This window comes from Sus scrofa, chromosome 6 (assembly GCF_054392235.1).
Source record: "Sus scrofa isolate SSC_HxYL_T2T_F1_AM1 chromosome 6, Sscrofa_HxYL_maternal_Yorkshire_Landrace_v2.0, whole genome shotgun sequence".
NCBI classification, from domain to species: Eukaryota; Metazoa; Chordata; class Mammalia; order Artiodactyla; family Suidae; genus Sus; species Sus scrofa.
In genome coordinates this window covers 12912088-12934817 of record NC_139388.1, presented here as the reverse complement: position 1 = coordinate 12934817, position 22730 = coordinate 12912088, and the positions used below count along the sequence as shown (strand labels likewise).

Sequence of the window (22730 nt, the reverse complement as noted above, 5' to 3'; positions counted from 1 at the left end):
TCTAGTCACTTATGATGGAGCATAACGAAAATGTATACGTGGATGTGTGACAGGGTCAGCTTGCTGTACAGTAGAAAACTGACAGAACACTGTCAACCAGCTGTAACGGAAAAAATAAAAATCATTACTAAAAAAAAGAAGTGCTTTTTGAACTGGTATCTGATGGATGAATAGGGATGAGTAGGAGAAGGGCCACGTGAGAGAAGAGCTGGGAGTCAGCCAGTCAGACAAAGCCTTCTCTAAAGGCTCTGAGAAGGAGCACTTCCCGTTCAAGGGTCTACGGAAGACCCAGCAGGCTGGAGATAAGAGTGTCTCAAGAAAAGACACTGAACCCAGCTCCATTCATTGAAGGTTTTCCGCTAAAGGAAGCAAAACCTAAGAGTTCCCGTCATGGCTCAGTGGTTAATGAATCCGACTAGGAACCTTGAGGTTGTGGGTACGATCCCTGGCCTTGCTCAGTGGGTTAAGGGTCCAGCGTTGCCATGAGCTGTGCTGTAGGTCGCAGATGTGACTTGGATCCTGAGTTACTGTGGCTGTGGCGTAGGCCGGCGGCTGCAGCTCCAATTCGACCCCTAGCCTAGGAACCTCATATGCTGAGGAAGCGGCCCAAGAAATGGCAAAAAGTTCGAAAAGGAAAGAAAAAGAAAGTAAAACCTAGTGATCTGTGCTTTCCTGGGCCTCACAGCAGACCCTGCTGACAAGATCATAACCCAGGATTTTCAACTCCTAGGCTGTGTGTACTTGCCCCGTCATATACAATCTGCCCAGAACTGCTCCTCAAATTTCCCCGCACCTCTTTACTTGCCTCACCCTCATTCAACTCAGAACATCACTGGTGTAAAAGTGTAATTGGAGAAATAGTCCCTGCCTCAAGAAATGTGAAACAGACACGGTTCGGGACAAAGTAAGTGAAGAGAGAAATGAAGCATGCCGTTTCTGTAAATACGGTAATTTGCAGGGAAGCAAAGGCACCAAGAGTAAAGGTTCTGTCCAGCTTTCTATAATAATGACCAACAGCCTAGCCAGCAAAATCGCAATTAGCAAGATAAAGCAGAGAGAAGAGAAATGCTAAATCAATTTTATCAAAAGCCCTGGTGGGACCTGGTTCTGTATCTAAGATCAGCAAGAGTGGAGGGCTGGGCCCTGTGTATTCAGGCCACTAAGTCACCTTGCCTACTGGCACATGGGATGACAGCCAACTGGCCCTGCGGTTGCAGGAGGTTAGCGCAGCTTTTTATTTTATTTATTTATTTTGCTTTCTAGGGCAACACCTACAGCATATGGAGGTTCCCAGGCGAGGGGTCAAATCAGAGCTACAGCTGCTGGCTATGCCACAGCCACAGGAACTTGGATCTGGGACACATCTTCAACCTACACCACAGCTCATGGCAACACTGGATCCTTGACCCTCTGAACGAGGCCAGGGATCGAACCCATGTCCTCATGGATACTAGTCATATTCGTTACCGCTGGGCCACAATGGGAATTCCAGTGCAGATTGTTTTTCTTAGTCTTTTTACAGCTGCACCATGGCATATGGAGGTTCCCAGGCTAGGGGGTCGCATCAGAGCTACAGCTGCTGGCCTACACCACAGCTCACGGTAATGCCAGATCCTTAACCCCCTGAGTGAGCCCAGGGATCCTCATGAATGCTACACAGATTTGTTTCCACTGAGCCACGACGAGAATTCCTCCAGTGCAGATTTTTAATGCCTGTCATTTCAGAAACAGTTGCTCATAGTTGTGTAGTCACAAACGCAGTACCCACTTTCAAAGAGTGGGATTCATTAAAAAAAAAAAAAAAATCCAGCTATTTAAGCCGTAAGCCACATTTCAGGAAGTAGAGATTGTAAAGTAATCTTTTTTTTTTTTTTTTTTGGTCTTGCCTGTGGCATGAGGAAGTTCCCGAGACCAGGGATCAAACCTGCACCACAGTAGCAACTCAAGCCGTTCCAGTGACAACACTGGATCCTTAACCTGTTGCTCCATAAGACAATTTCCATAACCTCTTCTTCCCTAACAAGACACCTCTGGAGTTCCCGCTGTGGCACAGTGGGATCAGCAGCGTTTTGGGACTGCTGGAACACAGGTCTGATCCCTGGCGCAGCACAGTGGGTTAAAGGTTTGGCATTGCCGCCACTGTGGATTAGGCTGCAACTGTGGCTTGGATCTGATCCCTGGCCCATGAACTCCTTATGATAAGGAGGGTGCAAAAAAAAAAAAAAAAAAAAAAAAAAAAAAAGAGAGGAAGAAAGAAAGGCACCCTAGGAGTTCCCTGGTAGTCTAGCTGTTAAGGATCCAGCATTCTCAATGCTGTGTCCTGTGGCTTGGGTTCAATCCCTGGCCTGGGGACTTCTGAATGCTGTGGGTGAGGCCAAAAAAAAAAAAAAACAACCTAATGTTAAAATTACACAATTGCTTTACAAAAAGTTAATTCTAGGAGTTCCTGTAGAGCAGCGGAAAAGAATCCAACTAGTATCCTTGAGGATGCCGGTTCCATCCCTGGCCTCGCTTCGTGGGTTAATGATCCAGGGTTGCTGTGAGCTGTGGCGTAGGTTGCAGATGGGGCTCGGATCCCGTGTTGCTGTGGCTGTGGCCGGCAGCTGTCGCTCTGATTGGACCCCTAGTCTGGGAACTTCCATATGCTGTGGGTACGGCCCAAAAAAGGAAAAAACAAACAAAAGTTAATTTCCTGGCTGCATAAGACAGTAAGTGCCATGTCAGAGACTGTCCCAAAGACTGAGCAGATGATATTAATAAATACTTGCAGAACTGCTGTCAGGTACTCTGTGATCCAAATCCACAAGGAGTAGTTCCCGTCGTGGCTCAGTGGTTAACAAATCCGACTAGGAACCATGAAGGTGCAGGTTCGATCCCTGGCCTTGCTCAGTGGGTTAAGGATCCAGCCTTGCCGTGAGCTGTGGTGTAGGTCGCAGATGCGGCTCGGATCCCGCGTTGCTGTAGTCTAGCATAGGCCAGCAGCAAAAGCTCTGATTCGACCCCTAACCTGGGAACCTCCACATGCCGCAGGAGCGGCCCTAGAAAAGGCAAAAAGACAAAAAACAAAATAAAACAAAAAAAAAAAAACAAACACAAAAGGAGTAGTTCCCCACTGGCCCCAAAGTCCTTTCTGCTGAGCCTCCTTTTTTTTTTTTTTTTTTTTTGCTTTTTGCTTTTTGGGGCCACACCTGCAGCATATGGAAGTTCCCAGGCCAGGGGTCAAATTGGGGCTGTAGCTGCTGGCGCCAGCCACAGCCACATGGGATCTGAGCCGTGTCTGCGACCTACACCACAGCTCATGGCAATGCCCAATCCTTAACCCACTGAGCGAGGCCAGGGATGGAACCTGCGTCCTCCTGGATACCAGGCAGCTTGTAACCCATTGAGCCACAACGGGAACTCTCTCTGCTGAGCCTCTTGATGTCACCATCGCTTCTAAACATCTGGGACTTGTTCCTGGCCTGTGAGACACAGGAAGGGGCTGCTCCACCTGCTGTACAGATGGGAAAACCAAGCCACAGGCCAGGGGCTGGTTCACCATAGTAGAGGAGGCCAGAGATCCAGCTGTCTTGTACTCCGCTCTGTGTGCCCTTAACCAGCCTCTCCCTGGCACAGAACCTAAGGGAGGGAAAGGTAACAGTAGGTTCAGATCCCTGGCTCAGATTTCTCTCGGTTTGGCAACAGCTGGAGGCCATCCCTGTTCAGGAATCCCAAAGGTTAAAGAAAAGATTCTGGATGAGGAACCCATGGACTCTAGGCATCAAGGGTCACCCCTTGGAGGCAAACCAGCTGTAATGGAGCCCAGGGCATCTTTGGAGAGAAGGCTCACAAGAAGGGCAAGAAAGAGGAGGAAAGTCGAGCAGGGAAACGAGAAAAGCAAAACAGGAGACAAAGGGAAAGCAGCGAGGGAGGGGAGGAGGAGGAGGAAGATGAGTGTCTGGTGGGGTAGGACACATAAACGCCAGTAAATGCCACCTGCTGCGGGCTTCCTAGATGCCAAGCCTTTTCCACCCGCCTTCCGATTATTCAATGAGAACTAACTTGTGACAACCCTGAGAACTGGGGCTGACACTCATCCCTATTTTATTTTTTCTTTTTGGCTGCACCTGTGGCACACAGATGTTCTCCAGCTGCTGCAGTGCGACAAGCTGCTGTGACCCAACCTGCTGCAGCGACAAAACCAGATCTTTGACCCGTTGAGCCACACAGGGATTCCTGCTTATCCTGATTTTACATACAAGGAAAATGAATGAGTTTTAGAAAGACTGGTGAGAGTTCCCGTTGTGGCTCAGCGAAAATGAACCTGACTAGCATCCATGAGGACCCAGATTTGATCCCTGGCCTTGCTCAGTGGGTTAAGGATCCGGCATTGCCGTGAGCTGTGGTGTAGGTCACAGATGCAGCTCGGATCCTGCATTGCTGGTGGCTGTGGTGTAGGCCGGCAGCTATAGCTCCAATTCGACCCCTAGCCTGGGAACCTCCATATGCAGCGGGTGCGGCCCTAAAAAAAAAAAAAAAAGACAATTAAAAAAAAAAAAAAAGAAAGAAAGACTTGCGAATTTGCCTAAAAGACCCAGTTGAGTCAGAATTTGAAAGCTAGCTGTCTAACTTTAGAGCACTGAACTATGTAAAGTCAAGCGGAAAAAAACACAAGTAACAAAACACACTTTTGGAGTTCTCGTTGTGGCTCAGTGGAAATGAATCTGACTGGCATCCATGAGGACACAGAGCAGGATTGATCCCGGGCTTCGCTAAGTGGGTTAAGGATCTGGAGTTGCTGTGAGCTGTGGTGTAGGCCAGCAGTTACAGCTCTGATTCCACCCCTAGCCTGGGAACTTCCACATGCCTCCGGTGCGGCCTTTTCTAAAAAGACAAAAGAAAAAAAAATGCTTTTGTTAAAAATACATAAATATCAATGGACATCCACAGATGGGAGAAAATATCTGCAAATCATATATACAGTAAGGGACCTATACTCTTTTTTTTTTTTTTCCCCATTTCCAGGGCCGCTCCCGCAGCATATGGAGGTTCCCAGGCTAGAGGTTTAATTGGAGCTGTAGCCGCCGGCCTACACCGGAGCCATAGCAACTCGGGATCCGAGCCGCATCTACAACGTACACCAGAGCTCTCAGCAACGCCGGATCCTTAACCCACTGAGCAAGGCCAGGGATCGAACCCGAAACCTCGTGGTTCCTAGTCGGATTTGTTAACCACTGAGCCACGACGGGAACTCTGGGCCCTGTACTCTTACAACTCAACAACACAGTAAAAGAGAGGGAGTTCCCTGGTGATCAAGTGGTTAGGGCTTGGCACTTTCATTGCTGGGGCCCAGGGTTTGATCCCTGGTCTGGGAACTAACCTCCCACATCAAGCAGACGCACACCAAAAGCAAAAACAAACAAACAATGAAAGAAACAACTAGCTTTTAAAATAAGCAAAAGGAGTTCCCAATGTGGTGCAACAGGATCAGGCAGCATCTCTGGAACCCTGGGACACAGGTTCGATCTCTGGCTTGGCAGAGTGGGTTAAGGATCCAGTGTTGCCACAGCTGCGGTGTGGATCAAAACTATGGCTTAGATCTGATCCCTGGCCTGGGAATTCCATGCGCCGTGGGATGGCCAAAAAAGAAAAAAATAAAATAAGCCAAAGACTTGCCATGTGCAGCAACATGGATTCAACTAAGGATTATCATACTAAGTAAGTCAGAAAGAGGACAAATACCATATGATGTCACTTAAATGTGGAATCCAAAATATGGCACAAATGTTATCTATGAAATATTTTGTTTCTATCTACAAAACAGAAACAGATTCACAGACATAGAGAACAGACTTGTGGTTGCTGGGGACGGGGCGGGGGGCGGAGGATAGACTGGGAATTTGGGGTTAGCGGATGCAAACTATTATATTTAGAATGGATAAGCAATGAGGTCCTTCGGTATAGCACAGGGAACCATATCCAATCTCCTGGGATAGACCATGATGGAAAATAAAATATATATAAAAAAGAATGTGTATATATATGTATGCCTGAGTCACTCTGCTGTACAGCAGAAAATGCCACAACACTGTAAATCAACTAAATTTTAAACATTGTTTAAATAAAATAAGCTAGAGATTTAAGTGGGTATGTCTCTGGAGAAGATGGATGCATGGTCTGTAAGTGCATGAAAAGATGCTTGACATTTTTATATATTAGGGAAAGGCAAATCACAATTAGAATGAGATAACACGTCCCATCCACCAGGTTTGCTCTCATCAAAAAGACAGATAATAGCAAGGGTTGGTGAGAATGTGGTGAAACTGGGACCCTTATAATTTGTTGGTGGGAATGTAAAATGGTGCAATTGCTGCGTAAAACAAGGTCGTCCTCCAGATAAATACAGAGTTTCCATGTGATCCAGCCATTTCACTCCAAAATACCATAAAGACAAAAAGAACTGAAAATACATGTCCACCCAAAAACGTGTCCATGAACCTTCACAGCAACATTTCACAGCAAAGCGCTCAAAAGGAGAACCATCCCAAATGTCCATCAAGTGATGAATGGATAAACAGAATAGGGAATACCCATATAACTAAATATTATCTGGCAATATTATCTGACACAGGCTACAACATGGATGAACCTTGAGGTGATACATGCATGAGGCTGAATCTACTGTACCCTTGTGAACTTGCTGAAACTTTAGAAGACTGAACTTTAAAGTATGTGAATTATTGCTCAGTAAAGCTGTATTTAAAAAAAAAAAACACATGAACATGTATGGAAAGAAATTCAGAAGGATCCATGCTGAGTGCCGGTACTTATCCTTCTATGGTCAGACTGCAAGCAATTTTTTTTTTTCTTGCTAGTGCTTTGCTGCATTTTCCAGCTGGTCTACAATAGATTTTTTTTTTTTTTTTTTTTTTGGCTTTTTAGGGCTGTACCTGCGGCATATCCCAGGCTAGAGGTAGAATCGAACCAGGTCTGAGCCGTGACTGTGAACTATATACCACAGCTCAAGGCAACACCAGATCCTTAACCCACTGATCGAGGCCAGGGATCAAATCCGAGTCCTCCTGCATAGTAGCCGGGTTTGTTGAGCCACAACAGGAACTCCTTAAAATAGACTTCTATTACTTGGCAGTCATAAGGTATCAGTTCTCTTTCATCCCTTAAAGGAGGCATGGGTGGAGTTTGCCTGCTTCAGCTTTCATTGCAGGGAGAGGGGTGCCTGCAAGCCATCTCCCCACTGGCCTGAGGGTGGCCAGAGGAGAGAGGCATGGGATGGAGAAGGCTGGGGTAGGAGGCGAGCCTGGCCCTAAGCCCTGGCCTCAGTTTCGATTCTCTGCAGGTCCTGATGAGCAGCTGCATGGCCTCATCCAGAGGCAGGGCGGTGAGTTGCACAGCCCAGATGCTGCTGGAGGAAAGAGATCTGCCTGCAAGAATCTATTGGGAAATGAAATCAAATTAGTCTGGGAAAGGAGCCTCAGGTCTCCTTGGCTCAGAGCCACTTCAGGGGCATTTCAGAGCAGATGAGCAGATATCAACACATAAACGCTTTTCCCTGGCTCTGAGCTTTGGCATCCTCAAAGCGTATTTTACATAGCCCTTAACTGGGTCTCAATCACAGCACCTGACAGCTGAAGGGTCCTAAAGTTTGGGGCTCCCACCTCTTCTCTGCAGTAACACACGCAGGGAATCGGGGTAGACAGTGCATATTTTGCACATTCCTCTGTGTTCCTCCAGGTGTGGACGGAGCCTTCTTACACAGGGATAATTTGGAATGTTCTCTGCTTTATTTCTTTAACCTTTTTTTTTTTTTTCCTTTGGGGGGGTCTTTTCTAGGGCTGCACCTGAGGCACATGGAGGTTCCCAGACTAGGGGTCCAATTGGAGCTGTAGCCACCAGCCTACGCCAGAGCCACAGCAACGAGGGATCTGAGTCTTGTCTGCAACCTACACCACAGCTCACAGCAATGCCAGATCCTTCACCCACTGAGCGGGGCCAGGGATTGATCCTGCAACCTCATCGTTCCTAGTCAGATTCGTTAACCACTGAGCCATGACGGGAACTCCTTTTTAACTTATTTTGATCCCTCTTCTTCTTTCTTTCTTCTTTAAATGGTCTTATCCTCAGCATATGTAAATTCCCAGGCCGGGGACTGAGTCTGAGCTGCAGCTGCAACCTACACCTTTAATGCACTGGGCCCGGCTGGGAATTGAACTGCATTTCCACAGCGACCTAAGCCACTGCAGTCAGGTTCTTAACCCATTGTGCTATGGCAGGAACTGCAATTCATTCATTTTTAAAAAGTCAGTCATACTTTGTTTTTTTTTTTTTTTTTTTTTTTTTGGCCATGCTTGCGGAGGTTCTCAGGCCAGAGATTGAACCCGAGCCACAGCAGTGACAATGCCAGATTCTTAACCCACTTCTTACCAGGCAACTCCAAAAGGCAGTCATTCTTAGAAGTCAGTGATGGAAAAGGAAAAAAGGGATTGTTTTGAAAACATCTCAGAAAACCTAACAGCCAAAGACAACGACATGTGGACCTTGTTTGGTTCTGATGTGAACCAGCCAAGGGCAGGAAGTTATCCATGAGGTAATTTTGAAAGAAATGTTAGTATGAACTGAGTATTAGGTGACATTGAGAAATCACTCTTAGTGCTGTTATCACTAGCCCGAGTGCTCTCATTTCTGCATTTCGGTACCTAACTCTCCTTCCTAGACTAGAAGCAGGAGCCCATCTCTTGCATTAGACGGAGCAGAAGCACAGTGGCTGAGAGTGTGAACTCCATTTGGTCATTTACTGTGTGGTCTTGAGCAAGTTACTTAGTCTCTCTGTGCCTTTTTTTTTTTAAATATATAAATGGGGGAAATAATATAAGCTAACGCATGGGCTTGCTTTGACGATTAAATGCGTTAATATATAGAAAACATTCAGAACAATGGCGGGTACAGAGTACCCTTCGGAGTATTTGTTCAGGAATCTTCCAAATCTTGGGTCCCAACTATATTCTAAGAATCCAAGAGAAAGCCTTTGCATAAGGAAAATGCGAAGATGTGGCCAGGTTGCAGTGATCCTAGCACCAGCAAGTGGCAAGCCTAGGCAGGGGCAGAAGAGACACAACAGACAGTGAATAACGGCAAGAAGCCTGGCTTCTGAAGCTGGATTGGGTGAAAATCTTGCTCTACAATCAGTAGGGTGTGTGACTTTGAGCAAGTCACTGCTAACCTCTCCATGCCTCACTTGACTAGTGTAAATGAGGCTTTAACAGCGCCTACACACTAAGCGCAATAGAACCCTTAAGGCTCACTGAGCAGCACGTTATTCTCATTAGCGCTGGTACCTGGCTCACTCCCTCATGCTTCACATCAGCCAAGTCCTTTCTGCTCTTGAGGCCTCCGTTTTCCCATCCTCGTGCCTCCGGGACAAGAGGGAAGAGAAAAGAGAGTTAACATTTGCTGGGGACCTACAGCTGAAGCCAAGAGAGGTCTCTATTGTTGCTCAAGGTCCAGCAGCCAGAAGCAGGGGCCTCAAATTCAGCTGGATCTGGTTCTCAACTGGCTCACCGAGCTGCTTTTCCCCCAGAGGTCGGAGGAGAAAGCCCCTAGAGAGGGCTTTCGAGATGAAGGGCATACCGTTTGAAACTCAAGTTGCAAGAGACAAGGTATCCTCAGCCAGAGACATCGTGCGCTGAGGCCCCAGGAAGACACTTTCGAACCAGCGCTTGAGAAGGTAATGTCTTTTTCACTTTCTGATAAAACCACCTCCACCACCATCACCTCGGCTCCTCCCCGCACACCTCCCCGCTGTCTCCTCGGATGTGCCACTGCCCGGGCCCAAGCCGCCCAGGGTGTGGTCATCCCGCGCGGAGAGGACAAGCCAACGTACCCCAGGCGAGGCGTCCCTGCCCGACGGGCGCGGCGGGAGGCGCACGTCTCTTTCCCCAGTCCTAGCAAAGACTCCTGGACGTCGTCTCCTCCAAGTTCCACTCCACAGCCTCTCTGTCTCCCCGTCGGAAGAATCCGCAGGGGCTGATTTGTTCTGCAAGGTCCCAAAGCTGTGAAGGGGCACCCAGGGACACCGGGGACAGGCAAGGGGCACGGCCCTGGGAAGCGGATACCAAGATGTTGGAGGCACCTGGAGACCCAAGGCGCCGGGAATCTGGAAACAGAGCAGGAATCCCCTAAAAAAGAGAGAGAGAGAGAGAGAAGTGTGGTAAGAACGGGAAATTGGGGGAGTCTTCCTGGGGCAAGGACGAGAAACAGATGCCGCCCCTCCTGCCCCGGAACCCTACGGGGCCGGGCCCCGCGCCCCACGCCCCACGCTACCTGTGCGGCCGCCCGCAGGGCTGCTCAGGCGCTGCCGGCCGGAGCGAGCGCGCACAATGAGGCGCTTTCAGACGTGGCTGCGGTCCCGGAGCAGGCGGGAGGGAGCCGGGGCGGGAGGGAAGGAAGGAAAGAGCCGGTTGGCCCCCGGCTGCAGATACCCAGCCCACCCCCGGCCGAGGGGCCACGCCTCGGGGGAGGGGCGGCCGTCCAGGGGCGGGCCCCGCGGAAGGCGCGCGGCAGCCGGCCGGGGGCTGCCCGAGGCGCACGGTTTGGCTACGGCTGTGAAAGGGTGCTCGCGGTCACCCCTCATCCCAATAATTGACCAAAAAAACAAAAAGCAAAAACAAAAACCCAAACAAACTTGTCCATCCCTCCAATCCCCAGAAAGGCGAGGCCCGTGGGAACACAAAAGGCCCTTGTGAAGGAAAGCGAATCTTAATTTTGCCCCTCCTCGCTCTCGGTGGCATCCTCGCGGCCAAATGACCTGGAATCCAAACTGCTTCCCGAGCCCCCAGCCTCAAGCCTAAGCCAAGTCCCAGGCACCTTGATGCCAGGAGACTCTGAGCTGGGAGGGCCCAGGACACCCGGTGGCCCTCAGGAAGTAGGCCTGCAGCTGGCTGTCTCCCTCCTCCTGGCCCCTCTCTGCCCTCATCTCCACCCAGAGGCTCAGGCCTGATGGCAGGTCCGGATAAATACAGGTTTTGTTTCAATAAATAAAGATGTTATTTCCTCCTACAGATAACAGAGCAGAGTTCAAGCATCTGAAAAAGACAGAGCATCCTGACCTCTCATAATCCATGGTGGGATTTAAAAAAGAAGCCTCTGCTGCTGCGAGTATAAATTAGTGCATTCTTTCCATGATGCGGTTTGGCAAGATGAATTAACATCCTTAAGAATGGTCATACGCTTTTTGAATTGGAAATTTCTTTCTAGGATCTAGGAATTTTTTTTCCCCTTTTTAGGGCCGCACCCATGGCATATGGAAGTTCCCAGGAGTTAAACCAGAGCTCTAGCTGCTGGCCTACTCACAGCCACAGCAACCAGGATTCCAGCCTCCTCTGTGATCTATACAACAGCTCAACGAAAGGCCCAGTGCTTAACCCATTGAGCGAAGCCAGGGATGGAACCACATCCTCATGGATACTAGTCGGGGTCGTTATTGCTGAGCCACAATGGGAACTCCTCTAGGATCTATCTTAAGGAAATAAATTAGCAAAAAGGATTTATATGCAAGGTTCTTAGGAGGGTTGTTTATGAGAGCAAATAATTAGAAACAAATGATTAAAAAGATGTGTATCTGTGTATCAGAATGCCAACAGTGATAACTTTTTTTTCTTAGGGCCGCACCCGTGGCATATGGAAGTTCCCAGGCTAGGGGTCCAATCGGAGTTACAAGCTGCCTGCCTACACCACAGCCACAGCAACACAGCATCCTAGCTGTGTCTGCAACCTACACCAGAGCACATGGCAATGCCAGATCCCCGACCCACTGAGCGAGACCAGGGATTGAACTGGCATCCTCATGGATACTAGTCGGATTCGTTTCCACTGCACCACATCAGGAACTCCCAACAGTGATAACCTCTGGAGAGCGATTTACAGACAACTTATTCTCTTTAGGTTTCTGCAATTACACATTTTCTCCTATAGGCATTTAGAACCTATGGGGAAAAATTTTTTTTAAAGCATGTACTTGAAGAAAAAGAAGACTTTATTAATCTTAGATGATGGGAGCTAAGTGGGGCTTTATGGGCCTCACCTGATTCAAAAGAAACGGGATAATCATTTGGCAAAATTAGGGATTTCCCCTGCCAAATATTAATTGTCTCAAACCATGACTTAGCCAGCGGATAAAATCCTATATATTTCTCACCTTTGCCTCCTCTGGCACCTACAACGTGCAGATTCAGGTTCAGAGCTGGCAAGGGGGGATCTGTAAATAACTTGATATTCACTAGACGCAGCTGTAATTTTCCAGCCTGTGGTTTCCACATGCCGTGTGGATTCCACCAAAAACTCACGTTTACTTGGGGCTGGGCCAGAAGGCTGTGGCCAAAGAGCTAACAAAAGCTCCACGGTCTTTGGGCAGAGCCCTGGCAAAGCAAGCCGCTAGTGAGTAACCCGGAGAGGTGTGTCCGGCCTCTGCCCTCCCTGTCCTTCCCCTTTCCAAATGCCCGCCCTCTAAAAAGCCACATGCAGCCTTGCAGTTTGAACATTTTAATTAGAAAGTTACAAACTATCGTGGCTCTCTGTACACATTTTGCTTGAAAATAACTTAATAAAAGGCAAAGCCGTGTTTATACATATCTCTAGCTATCTTTCCTTACCTCGTTACGTTTTGGTGATTCAAACCAGAAATGATTTTTCACTTAAGTCTCAGGAAAAAAAAACTTTAGGCATAACAACAGCCCTGACTATTAAAAGAAAAGGCAGAGGGGCCAGGGTTCAGCTGTTTTTGTGTGTGAGTACGTCAAAGGCGCTTTGTTTCCAAAACTCTTTATTTTGGTCAGCCTGAAAGAAGAGGTGCTTGGGAAGTAAGACCTGAGTCTCCCGGGGAAACTGAGGCATGCCATGTGCCCATGAGTGTGTGTGTGTGTTTGTGTGTGGATGGGCATGAAGTGTAGGTCACAGAAGCCATGTCCTTCCAGTGCCAGTGACATCTCGGTGTCACAAAGCAGGTCCAGCAGTCCTTAGGGCGAGGTCAGTTGTTCCACAGGCGACAGAGGCTGGTTCCAGCGGCCTCGTCTGCAGACACTCACTTAGTCATGAGGGTAATTTGGCTGGACTTTGTGTCACTCCGCTAAGTGGCTTGGACTCCCCGGGCTAGCATCCTTTTCGTCCCCTCCCTGCTCCTCGGGGGTCCTCCCCAAAGCGGCCCCCTCTGATAGGCGTCCTGCTGGCCCTGCAAGTAAACTCTGTGGTTGTCAGGCAGGGGGAGCCCACAGCAACAACAGCGCCTCTGTCCCCCGTGTCCTTTTCAAGAAGGGGAGGGCTGTCAAGGAGAAGGAGTGGCAAGTGTCCAGGCTGTTGGGCGAGGGCCAGAGAGAAAGAAGCTGTTGTTAGGCTCCTTACTTCCCCCACCGGGGCCGAGGGGCTTGTGAATGAACCAGCCCGGCGGACCGCAGCCCGCTATTCCAGGGGCACAGACGGAGGGCCGAGAGCCAGGCACAGCAGGGCAGGGATAAAGGGCTGTTGAGCTGGGCTGCTGACAGACGACTGTCTGTTAGGCTCAGGGCAGGTGGACGGATGGTCCTGGTGACCTCAAGTCGCCCACCCTGGCGCACGTGCACACATGTGCTCCGGGGGCGCTCCCCGGTCTCGCTCCCCGGTCTCGCTCCAGGGGTCCGGTTAAAGGCCTCTCAGTTCTGGAAACGAGTTCTGAATGGGAAACGTCGATGCCCAGGAGGGCAAAGTACTGGTGATTTGCATATCTATCACCAGGGGGCCCTGGAAGGAGTAAGAACCGCGGTGGACACTGGGGGGAAAGAAATGCAGAGCGCTTTTCTCAGTTCAAGGGAGGAAAAGTCTTTGCTTGACCAGAGATGGGACTCTTTCCAAGAGGTCTGAACTGACTGGGGTTTTCTCCTGACATTCAAGTCTGAGGCAAAAAAAAAAAAAAAAAAAAAAATCCAAAAACAAAAACCAAAGCAAATTACAGCCTTCAGGAACCCTCAGCCCGTTTCCACAAACTAGTCCCTGATTATTTTTGTAGGCGCTTAGAAGATATGGCATTTGTGTAGAGGATAATGAGACAGGATTGTTCTTTGTCTCCGACACGGGAAATCACAGAGGCGGGCAAGTGTCCAGGGCTTCTTTTTAGAAATTTCGTAACATGGCAGGTCTCGGGAGGCAATGGTGAGGCAGCCAGGGTCCGGCTTAGAGTTTTCCGAAAGGGTCTTCTTAGGATAAGTGCTCCTTGTATGGTTCTCCCTGCGACCCTGCTGTGACAGGGACTGTGGTCACCACCTGATTTTGAAACACAAACCTCTTGATTCTTTCAAACACCCAGAGGAAGATGAGCAGGATACTGACATACTGGACCCAGGCAAACTTTATCATTTCCCAGAATCCTGGGAGATAAGTACCAACAGTTAAGGAATCACAGATGACATTTTCTAAGTAAATGTTAAACCAGAGGTTTAGTTGAGACAGAAAATGACAAAAATGTTTCAAATACCCTTAAGATAAAAGAGACAATAAAAGATTATTAAGACATAAATATGGATGCTTCTGACCTAGAAGAATTGCTCAAAAAGAAATAGGAACAGGAAATGAATTTTTTTTTTTCTCTGTATCAACTGCAGACAAACAGAGTCATATCTGTGAGACTCCAGTGGCAGCAATTTCCAATCTGAGACTTCCCACATCTGTTCCTTTTGGGGACAACTGTGGAATCCTTCTTTTCTTTTGTGAAACCGAGCTCCTGTTGGCCCTTTACCAGAAAGGATATGAAATGACTTCCACAGGGTATCGGATGACAGCATTAATCACAAATGGAGCTTCTGCAGCCCTTCCCACCAGCCAGATGGGGTTGGGGTTGGTCAGGATGGTGGTTACTGCAATACAATCGGGACTTAGTCCATGAATGCTCTTTTAGGCAATAAAATAGTCAAGGCTATAAGAACAATCTGACCTCAGGCAAATTCTACACTGCAGAACTCATCCCCAAGAAATAACTTTTTTTGGTCTTTTTTTTTTTTTTTTTTTTTCTTTTTCTAGGGCCACACCTGCGGCATATGGAGGTTCCCAGGCTAGGGGTCGAATCGGTGCTGTAGCCGCCGGCCTACACCACAGCCACAGTAATGCGGGATCCGAGTCGTGTCTGCAACCTACACCACAGCTCACGACAACACTGGATCCTTAACCCAGTGAGCGAGGCCAGGGATCGAACCCGCAACCTCATGGTTCCTAGTCGGATTCGTTAACCACTGAGCCATGACGGGACCTCCACCCAAGAAATAATTTGAAAGGAAAGAGAAATGGAACATGCAGAGTTGCTCACACATTATTTGTTAAAATACTTGTCAGAATACATTAAAAACTTGAAAAGTCTGTGTCTTCTACAACTGTTGAATGGCTAAGCAAAAGAATACTATACTACCACGAAAAAGAAAACCAATTAAAACTTTGTAGCCGTGTGGGGAAATATTTATATTACAAAGTACAAAAATAAGGTGGATCGTAAAGTGTCTCTAAACTATGATAAGAGCTGTATAAAAAAAAAAACCTGTGTTTGGACAAAGACTGGAAGCCATAAAGAGAAAAGTTGACTTGTAGATAAATGGGGGTTTTTTTGGCCACGCCCACAGCATGTGCAAACTCCCAGGTCAGGGATCAAACCTGCACCACAGCAGGGACAACACCAGATCTTTAACCTGCTGGGCCACCAGGGAACTTCTGTGGATAAATGTTTTTAAGGTGATCTAAAATCCCTTTATTTGGGGAATAATGCTGCTGGTGTAGTACATAAAATCAGAAGGAAATACTGGAATTGCAGTCCCCTGACTTGGTATATGTCAGTGAAGAGTATCTATGACGTCTGGCTGCCAAGCAACGCTTTAGATGCCTTTAGAGAAAACCTCAGACCACCAACCAGCCAGATGTGCTGAGCCAAGCACACAGGCTGGCCTGCGAGCTCCTCCGCTGTGAGGGATGGACCCCCTCTGCCTTCCAGCCCGAAGCCTGGGTGCTCGCTCCTACTTCAGCCGCTGCCATGTGAGTCGCTCACATGCCCTATTTCCACCTGAAAACTATGGAGAGCAGCTTGTCTTTGGCTTATTTTATACGTGTGGTGCGGGGAGCACCTCAAGGGTGGCAGAGAATTGGCAGGAACCTGCTGGAGCATGGGAGCAGTGGAGGGGAGGGATAGGGCGTGAGGGAAAAAAGGAGAAATCCTGAGTACCCTGTTCACCTCCCACGACTAAGCATTCACTGGTTTTGATTTTTTTTGTTTTTGTCTTTTTGCCTTTTCTAGGGCTGCTCCCCGCGGCATATGGAGGTTCCCAGGCTAGGGATCTAATTGGAGCTGTAGCCACCGGCCTACACCAGAGCCACAGCAACGCGGGATCTGAGCCACGTCTGCGACCTACCCCACAGCTCACGGCAATGCCGGATCCTTAACCCACGGAGCGAGGCCAGGGATTGAACCCGTAACCTCATGGTTCCGAGTCGGATTTGTTAACCACTGCGCCACGGTGGGAACTCCTGGTTTTGATATTTTCACATGACAAGGGCTCCACTTCTGTTTCTTTCCCACACCCCCATTCATCTGGAGAGTCCTTGAGAAGCAGCTGAAAAAACTCACGCCAGGACTCACCGTTCCTTTCCTGATAGGCAGCAACAATGTGGGTGAGGTCGTAGTCCCGGGCGAAAGGGCTGCTGCTGTTGATCACAGATACCTGGATGCAGCAGGAGGGTGTGGGGTGAGCGCTCAAGCCACTTCTCCTCCCCTTTTCCTACCCTCCTGCCCCCCGCCCCCTGGGCTGACCTCAGAGACCACCCTCTGGTGCTCGGTGGCCTACTCCTGTACCAACAACCTTTTCTTCAAGGATGAAGGGACTCTTTTGCTACAATTTAAGTCATTTACTCTTAGTCTTTTCTTCTGCAGTGATGGAAACAAGGGGTCCATGTCCACTATGCACCGGTTTTTAAAGTTATTTCTAAAATACTCATCTTGGAGTTCCCGTCATGGCTCAGTGGTAAAAAACCTGACTAGTACCTGTGAGGACGCGGGTTCGATCCCTGGCCTTGCTCCACGGGTTAAGGATCCGGTGTTGCCACAAGCTATGGCGTAGGTCGCAGATGCGGCTCGGATCCCACACTGCTGTGGGCTGTGGTGTAGGCCAGCAGCTACAGCTCCAATTTGACCCCTAGCCTGGGACCCTCCATGTGCCACAGGTGCTGCCCTAAAAAGCAAAAGAATAAATAAGATAAAATTCTCCTCTCTGCTCTGATGGAGAAATGATTCCTTTAATTTTTTTTTTTTTTTTTTTTTTTTTTACTCTTTAAGGCCACACCTGCAGCATATGGAAGTTCCTGGGCTAGGGGGTCAAATCGGAGCTGCAGCTGCCAGCCTACGTCACAGCCACAGCAACGCCAGATCCTTAATCCACTAAACGAGTCCGGGGATCAAACCTGCATCCTCACAGACACTATGTTGGGTTCTTAAGCTGCTGAGGCACAACAGGAACTCCTCTAATTTTTTTTTTTTCTTTTTAGGGCCACACCCATGGCATATGGAAGTTCCCAGGCTGGGGTTTAATTGGAGCTGCAGCTGCAAGCCTACACCACAGCCACAGCAACGCGGGATCCTTAACCCACTGAGTGAGGCCAGGGATGAAACCCGCAACCTCTTGGTTCCTAGTCGGGTTCGTTTCCGCTGTGCCACGACGGGAACTCCTCTAATTTTTAAGAGATCACATTTTCAACACCTTTGTCTTTCCCTTGCTCTTGCCTGGATGCTCTCTAATTCATTTTTTTTTTTAAAATACAGAGATGGAGGAGTTCCTGCTGTGGCTCAGTGGTTAACGAATCCAACTAGGAACCATGAGGTTGCGGGTTCAATCTCTGGCTTTGCTCAGTGGGTTAAGGATCCGGCATTGCGTGAGTTGTGGTGTAGGTTGTAGATGTGGCTCGGCTCTGGCATTGCTGTGGCTGTGGCATAGACCGGTGGCTACAGCTCTGATTCGACGCCTAGCCTGGGAATCTCCATATGTCACGGGAGCGGCCTAAGAAATAGCAAAAAGACAGAAAATAAAATGAAATAAAATACAGAGATGGAAAAAAGACAAAATGCAAATAGCAAGCACATAATTCTCTGAACAAGAAAAAGATCTGTCCTCTAATCTCATATTCCTGTTGGTACAACCTAATACACAAACCTTCACAATTAATACACAAAGCTTCAAGTAAAAAGTGCTTTTTATCTTATAGCCCCCTCCTTTTTTATTTATTTATGTATTTTTTGTCTTTTTGCCTTTTCTAGGGCTGCTTCCCTAGGCATATGAAGGTTCTCAGGCTAGGGGTCGAATCAGAGCTTTTGCTGCCAGCCTACACCACAGCCACAGCAATGCCACATCTGAGCCGCGTCTTCAACCTACACCACAGCTCACAGCAATGCCGGATCCTTAACCCACTGAGAGAGGCCAGGGGTTGAACCCGCAACCTCATGGTTCCTAGTCGGATTCGTTAACCACTGTGCTGCGATGGCAACTCCCGCTCCTTTTTAAAAAAAATGTATGTTGGAGTTCCCTTTGTGGCTCAGCAGAAATGGATCTGACTAGTACCCACGAGGATGGGGGTTTGACCCCTGGCCTCGCTCAGCGGATTGCTGTGAGCTGTGGTGTAGGCTGGCAGCTGTAGCTCCGATTAGACCCTTAGCCTGGGGAACTCCATATGCCGAGGCAAGGGTGCGGCCCTAAAAAGAAAAAATAAAGAAATAAAAATTTAAAAACAGATGTTGATTACAGCTATGGTGACCACAGATGCCAGTCTGTCTGGAACAATCCTGGTTTATGTCTGTAATAACTGATAACATCTCACTTTCATTTTCAAAAGCAGCCCAGCCCAAGTGATATGGGCCCCCGGGTGATGAACTAAAGGTCTGGGATGAGGGATCAACTGCGTGCGTTCCGGCCTCAGACAGACAAGTCACAGCTCCATTACTTTCGAGCTGGTGGACTCTGGGGAAACGAATGAATCCCTGTAAGTCCAGTTTCCTCAGGAGCGAGAGCAGCGTGCATGCTCTCAGCAGACCCGTCCGAGCGCTTGCAGCGTGGCAGGCGCTGTTTTGAGCACTGGGGCGAGATGTTGGGTGTCAGGGCTTTTTCCGCCGAGGGGAGATGGCGAAGAACAAGCTGAAACCCTCGCCTAACGTTTCAAGTGGAGATAAGAGTAATCTGGGTGAGAGAGGTGAACGCCCTTTATGTCTTTTTATTTTTTAAGGGCCACCCCGGAGGCATATGGAGGTTCCCAGGCTAGGGGTCAAATGAAGCTGTAGCTGCTGGCCTGCGCCACAGCCACAGCAGCGCCTGATGTGAGCCGCACCTGCGACCTACACCATAGCTCGTGGTGATGCCGGATCCTTAACCCACGGAGCGAGGCCGGGGACTGAACCTGAGTCCTCATGGATGCTGGTCAAATTCATTTCCACTGAGCCACAATGGGAACTCTGTGAATGCCCTTTCGATGGAGCATCAAAAGGACTGTGCTCAGGGGTTTGAGCGGGGCCCAGGGTGGAGCGGCAGAATAGGCACCGTGGATCCGTGGCAGAGGAAGAGTTAAGTACAACAACCCTGAGGCAAGAGCTGCTGTGTGGCCTGAAGAAGGGCAAAAAGGCCAGTCTGGCTAGAGAGGAGCCAAGGGCACAATGATGGGACAAGTGGCTAGAGAGCTGGGAAACTGTAAGAGAGGGCATCTTATAGGGAGGTTGTGAGGATTAAATAAGATGATAGATTTAAACCTCTTAACTCAGGGCTGGCATGTGTTATATGCTTGACAAAGGGAGGCTGGTATTCAAATGTTTTGCATGCACTGGAAAAGACTTCCTGGAATACACCGCACGCACACGTGTGTGTGTGTGTGTGTGTGTGTGTGTGTTTGTGCACACACAACCAAAAAGTATAAACAATTCAGTTCTTAGATAAAATCAGATTTTCCCTCCGTCTCCTTTCAGATATAAATACAGGGGTAAGTATCTACATTTTTTTTAAAAAATGTGGCACATGGAAGCTGCTGGGCCGGGAGTGAATCCAAGTGGCAGCTGCAACCTACACTACAGCTGTGGCAATGCCAGCTCCTTGAAGCCACTGTGCCCGGCCAGGCACTGAATCTGGGCCTCTGCTGTGACCGGAGCCGCTGCCGTTGGATTCTTGACCCACTGCCCCGCATCAGGAACTCCCTATCTCCATGTTTGGAAAGGATGTGTGGCAAGAATTCCTCGGCAATCCTTTGCTGTGCCACCCACAGAGAGATGCCATTTCCCAGCTTTCCTTTCTTCCTCGTCCGAGACCTTGAGAAACACTGACATACAGAAATGAGAGATGGGCGGCGAGGAGCCTCCTTACGTTGTATCGCACGTCTAGGCCACGGTAGCTTAGAGGCTGCCTCTGCTGCAGCCTCAGGTCTCCGTTCACATATAACTGGGACCCCGGAACCGCGAAGGAGGCCTGGAGAAACGCCATGCTCTGCATCACAAAGGTCGACATCCTCTGAAATCATGAGAAGAGAAGATCCCTTCTGGTCAGATCCAAAGGGCTCTAGGCTCTGCGTGTCACTGTCTGTCCTGGCTGTCCCTGGCTGTCCCTCCTGTCCCCAGCTTAGCCACGGAGGAAGCACTCTGCCTCGAGCCCTCTGAGCTGTGCATCGTGCATGGAAATTAATACGACCTCAATGAAAACCATTCAAATGTAACTCAAGCAGTTAAAATCCGAACATCGCCTCCAAAAAAGAGCCTTCTGCAGGGTAGGTGTTCCTGGAAGACAGAAGGGGGAAGGGTTCTGTTCCTTTGAAAGACAGAAGGGAGAGGACGAGCTTCTCCAAGGAAGTGACTCACGTGTAGTTGGTAGGAGAAGGTCAAGATGAGCTGCACACCAAGGACATGCTCCGTGGACCGCAGGGGAAGCTCCAGTTTAAAATGTAACACGTCCATCTTCCCATCCTGGTTCCTGTCTTCTTCTCTAGTCTAGGAAATGCAAAAAAGGCCGGGGACCCTGGTCCTTAATAAGGCTGGGAGGACCCCATCTCACTGATGGGCACACGCAGTGATGCAGTTCTGCCACACACAGGCACTATCTCCCTCAAGAAAGAGAAGACAAACATAAATCGGGACACACGGATCAGTACCGAGGAAAGAGACACGTGTGCATGGCCCCTGAACTGCATGCTGGTGCTTCTCAGATAACTCTGGGACCAACTTAAAGGGAACCGGATGTGGCAGTAGAACAATGAAAACATCTGGATGCATTTTTCTTTTCCTTCCATTTGTTTCGTTTTGTTTCTTTTCAGGGCTGCACCAGCAGCATATGGAGGGTCCCAGGCTAGGGGTCTAATTGGAGCTGCAGCTGCCGGCCTATGCCAGAGCCACAGCAAAGCTGGATCCTTAACCCACTGAGCAAGGGAAGGAATTGAAACTGCACCCTCATAGATATCAGTTGGGTTTGTTACCACTGAGCAATGACGGGAACTCCCTCTTTTTCTTTTTACTTTAAAATTTTTTTTTGTCTTTTTAGGGCCGCACTCACTGCATATGGGGATTCCCAGACTAGGGGCTGAATCAGAACTGCAGATGCTGGCTTACACCAGAGCCCCAGCAACGCAACATCTGAGCCACGTCTGTGACCTACACCACAGCTCAAGGCAACGCCGGATCCTTAACCCACAGAGCAAGGCCAGGGATTGAACCTGTGTCCTCATGGATACTAGTCAGGTTCATTAACTGCTGAGTCATGATGGGATCTCCCCTCTTTTCTTTTTTAATGACAGTTGCAATGTTTCTTTCTTTCTTTTTTTTATCTTTTTGCTATTTCTTTGGGCCGCTCCTGCAGCATATAGAGGTTCCCAGGCTAGGGGTCTAATCAGAGCTGTAGCCGCTGGCCTATGCCAGAGCCACAGCAACCCAGGATCCGAGCCGCGTCTGCAAACTACACCACAGCTCACGGCAATGCCGGATCCTTAACCCACTGAGCAAGGCCAGGGATCAAACCCGCAACCTCATGGTTCCTAGTCGGATTCCTTAACCACTGTGCCACGACGGGAACTCCTGCAATGTTTATTTCAAGTTCCCTCTTGTTTTTGTTTTTCTTTTTTGCCGCATAGGCAGCATGTGGAAGTTCCTGGCCCAGGGATTGAACCTGCACCACACAGCAGTGACCAGAGCCACAGTGGTGAGAACGGAGGAGCCTTAACCTGCTAGGCCATCAGAGAACTCCCTGGATGCATTTTTTGTTTTTGGTTGTCTCATTTGATCTTTTTTGTTTGTTTGTTTGGCTGGTGGTGTTTTCTTGGGAAACAGGCCTGAGTTTATATGGGACATTTCAACAGCACATCAAAACTGATTTCTATTTCTCTAGAAGTCAACTTTTTAATTTTTTTTTTTTTGTCTTTTTGCCTTTTCTAGGGCCGCTCCTGTGGCATATGGAGGTTCCCAGGCTACGGGTCTAATCAGAGCAGTAGCCACCGGCCTACGCCAGAGCCACAGCAACGCAGGTTCGGAGCAGCGTCTGCAACCTATACCACAGCTCACGGCAATGCCGGATCCTTAACCCACTGAGCAAGGCCAGGGACCGAACCTGCAACCTCATGGTTCTTAGTCGGATTCGTTAACCACTGAGCCACGACGGGAACTCCTAGAAGTCAACTTTTTAAAACAGAAGAAACATCCTAATCATAATGCATTCCTCAAACAGACTCAGCAG

The 22730-nt window shown here is 48.8% G+C and overlaps 2 protein-coding genes across 6 annotated transcripts in view; both read right to left on the bottom strand.

Moving 5' to 3' along the window:
• Positions 1-14873, bottom strand: part of CHST6 (carbohydrate sulfotransferase 6) — a 25653-nt gene extending 10780 nt beyond the window's left edge. For 2 of the 4 annotated variants that reach the window (XM_084959573.1, XM_005664338.4), the window contains exons 1-2: positions 10318-10404; positions 9878-10172 (exon numbers count right to left, since the gene is read on the bottom strand). Coding sequence is in view for 1 of the 4 variants with exons in the window: in XM_084959572.1 (XP_084815698.1) it covers positions 9878-10172; positions 14303-14351 (344 nt within the window). In the remaining 3 variants the exon portion in view is untranslated. Of the gene's footprint in view, positions 1-9877; positions 10173-10317; positions 10405-14302; positions 14388-14755 lie in introns of those variants that run through there. The other 2 variants (XM_084959572.1, XM_084959574.1) reach the window with 2 other exon arrangements.
• TMEM231 (transmembrane protein 231) overlaps positions 12519-22730 on the bottom strand; it is a 23287-nt gene continuing 13075 nt past the window's right edge. The window contains exons 3-7 of one of the 2 annotated variants that reach the window (XM_003126861.7): positions 20870-20998; positions 20382-20525; positions 16634-16715; positions 14768-14873; positions 12519-14398 (exon numbers count right to left, since the gene is read on the bottom strand). In XM_003126861.7, the coding sequence (XP_003126909.5) occupies positions 14218-14398; positions 14768-14873; positions 16634-16715; positions 20382-20525; positions 20870-20998 (642 nt within the window). In that variant the 3' untranslated portion in view covers positions 12519-14217. Of the gene's footprint in view, positions 14399-14767; positions 14874-15310; positions 16325-16633; positions 16716-18335; positions 20526-20869; positions 20999-22730 lie in introns of those variants that run through there. The other variant, XR_014805436.1, reaches the window with a different exon arrangement.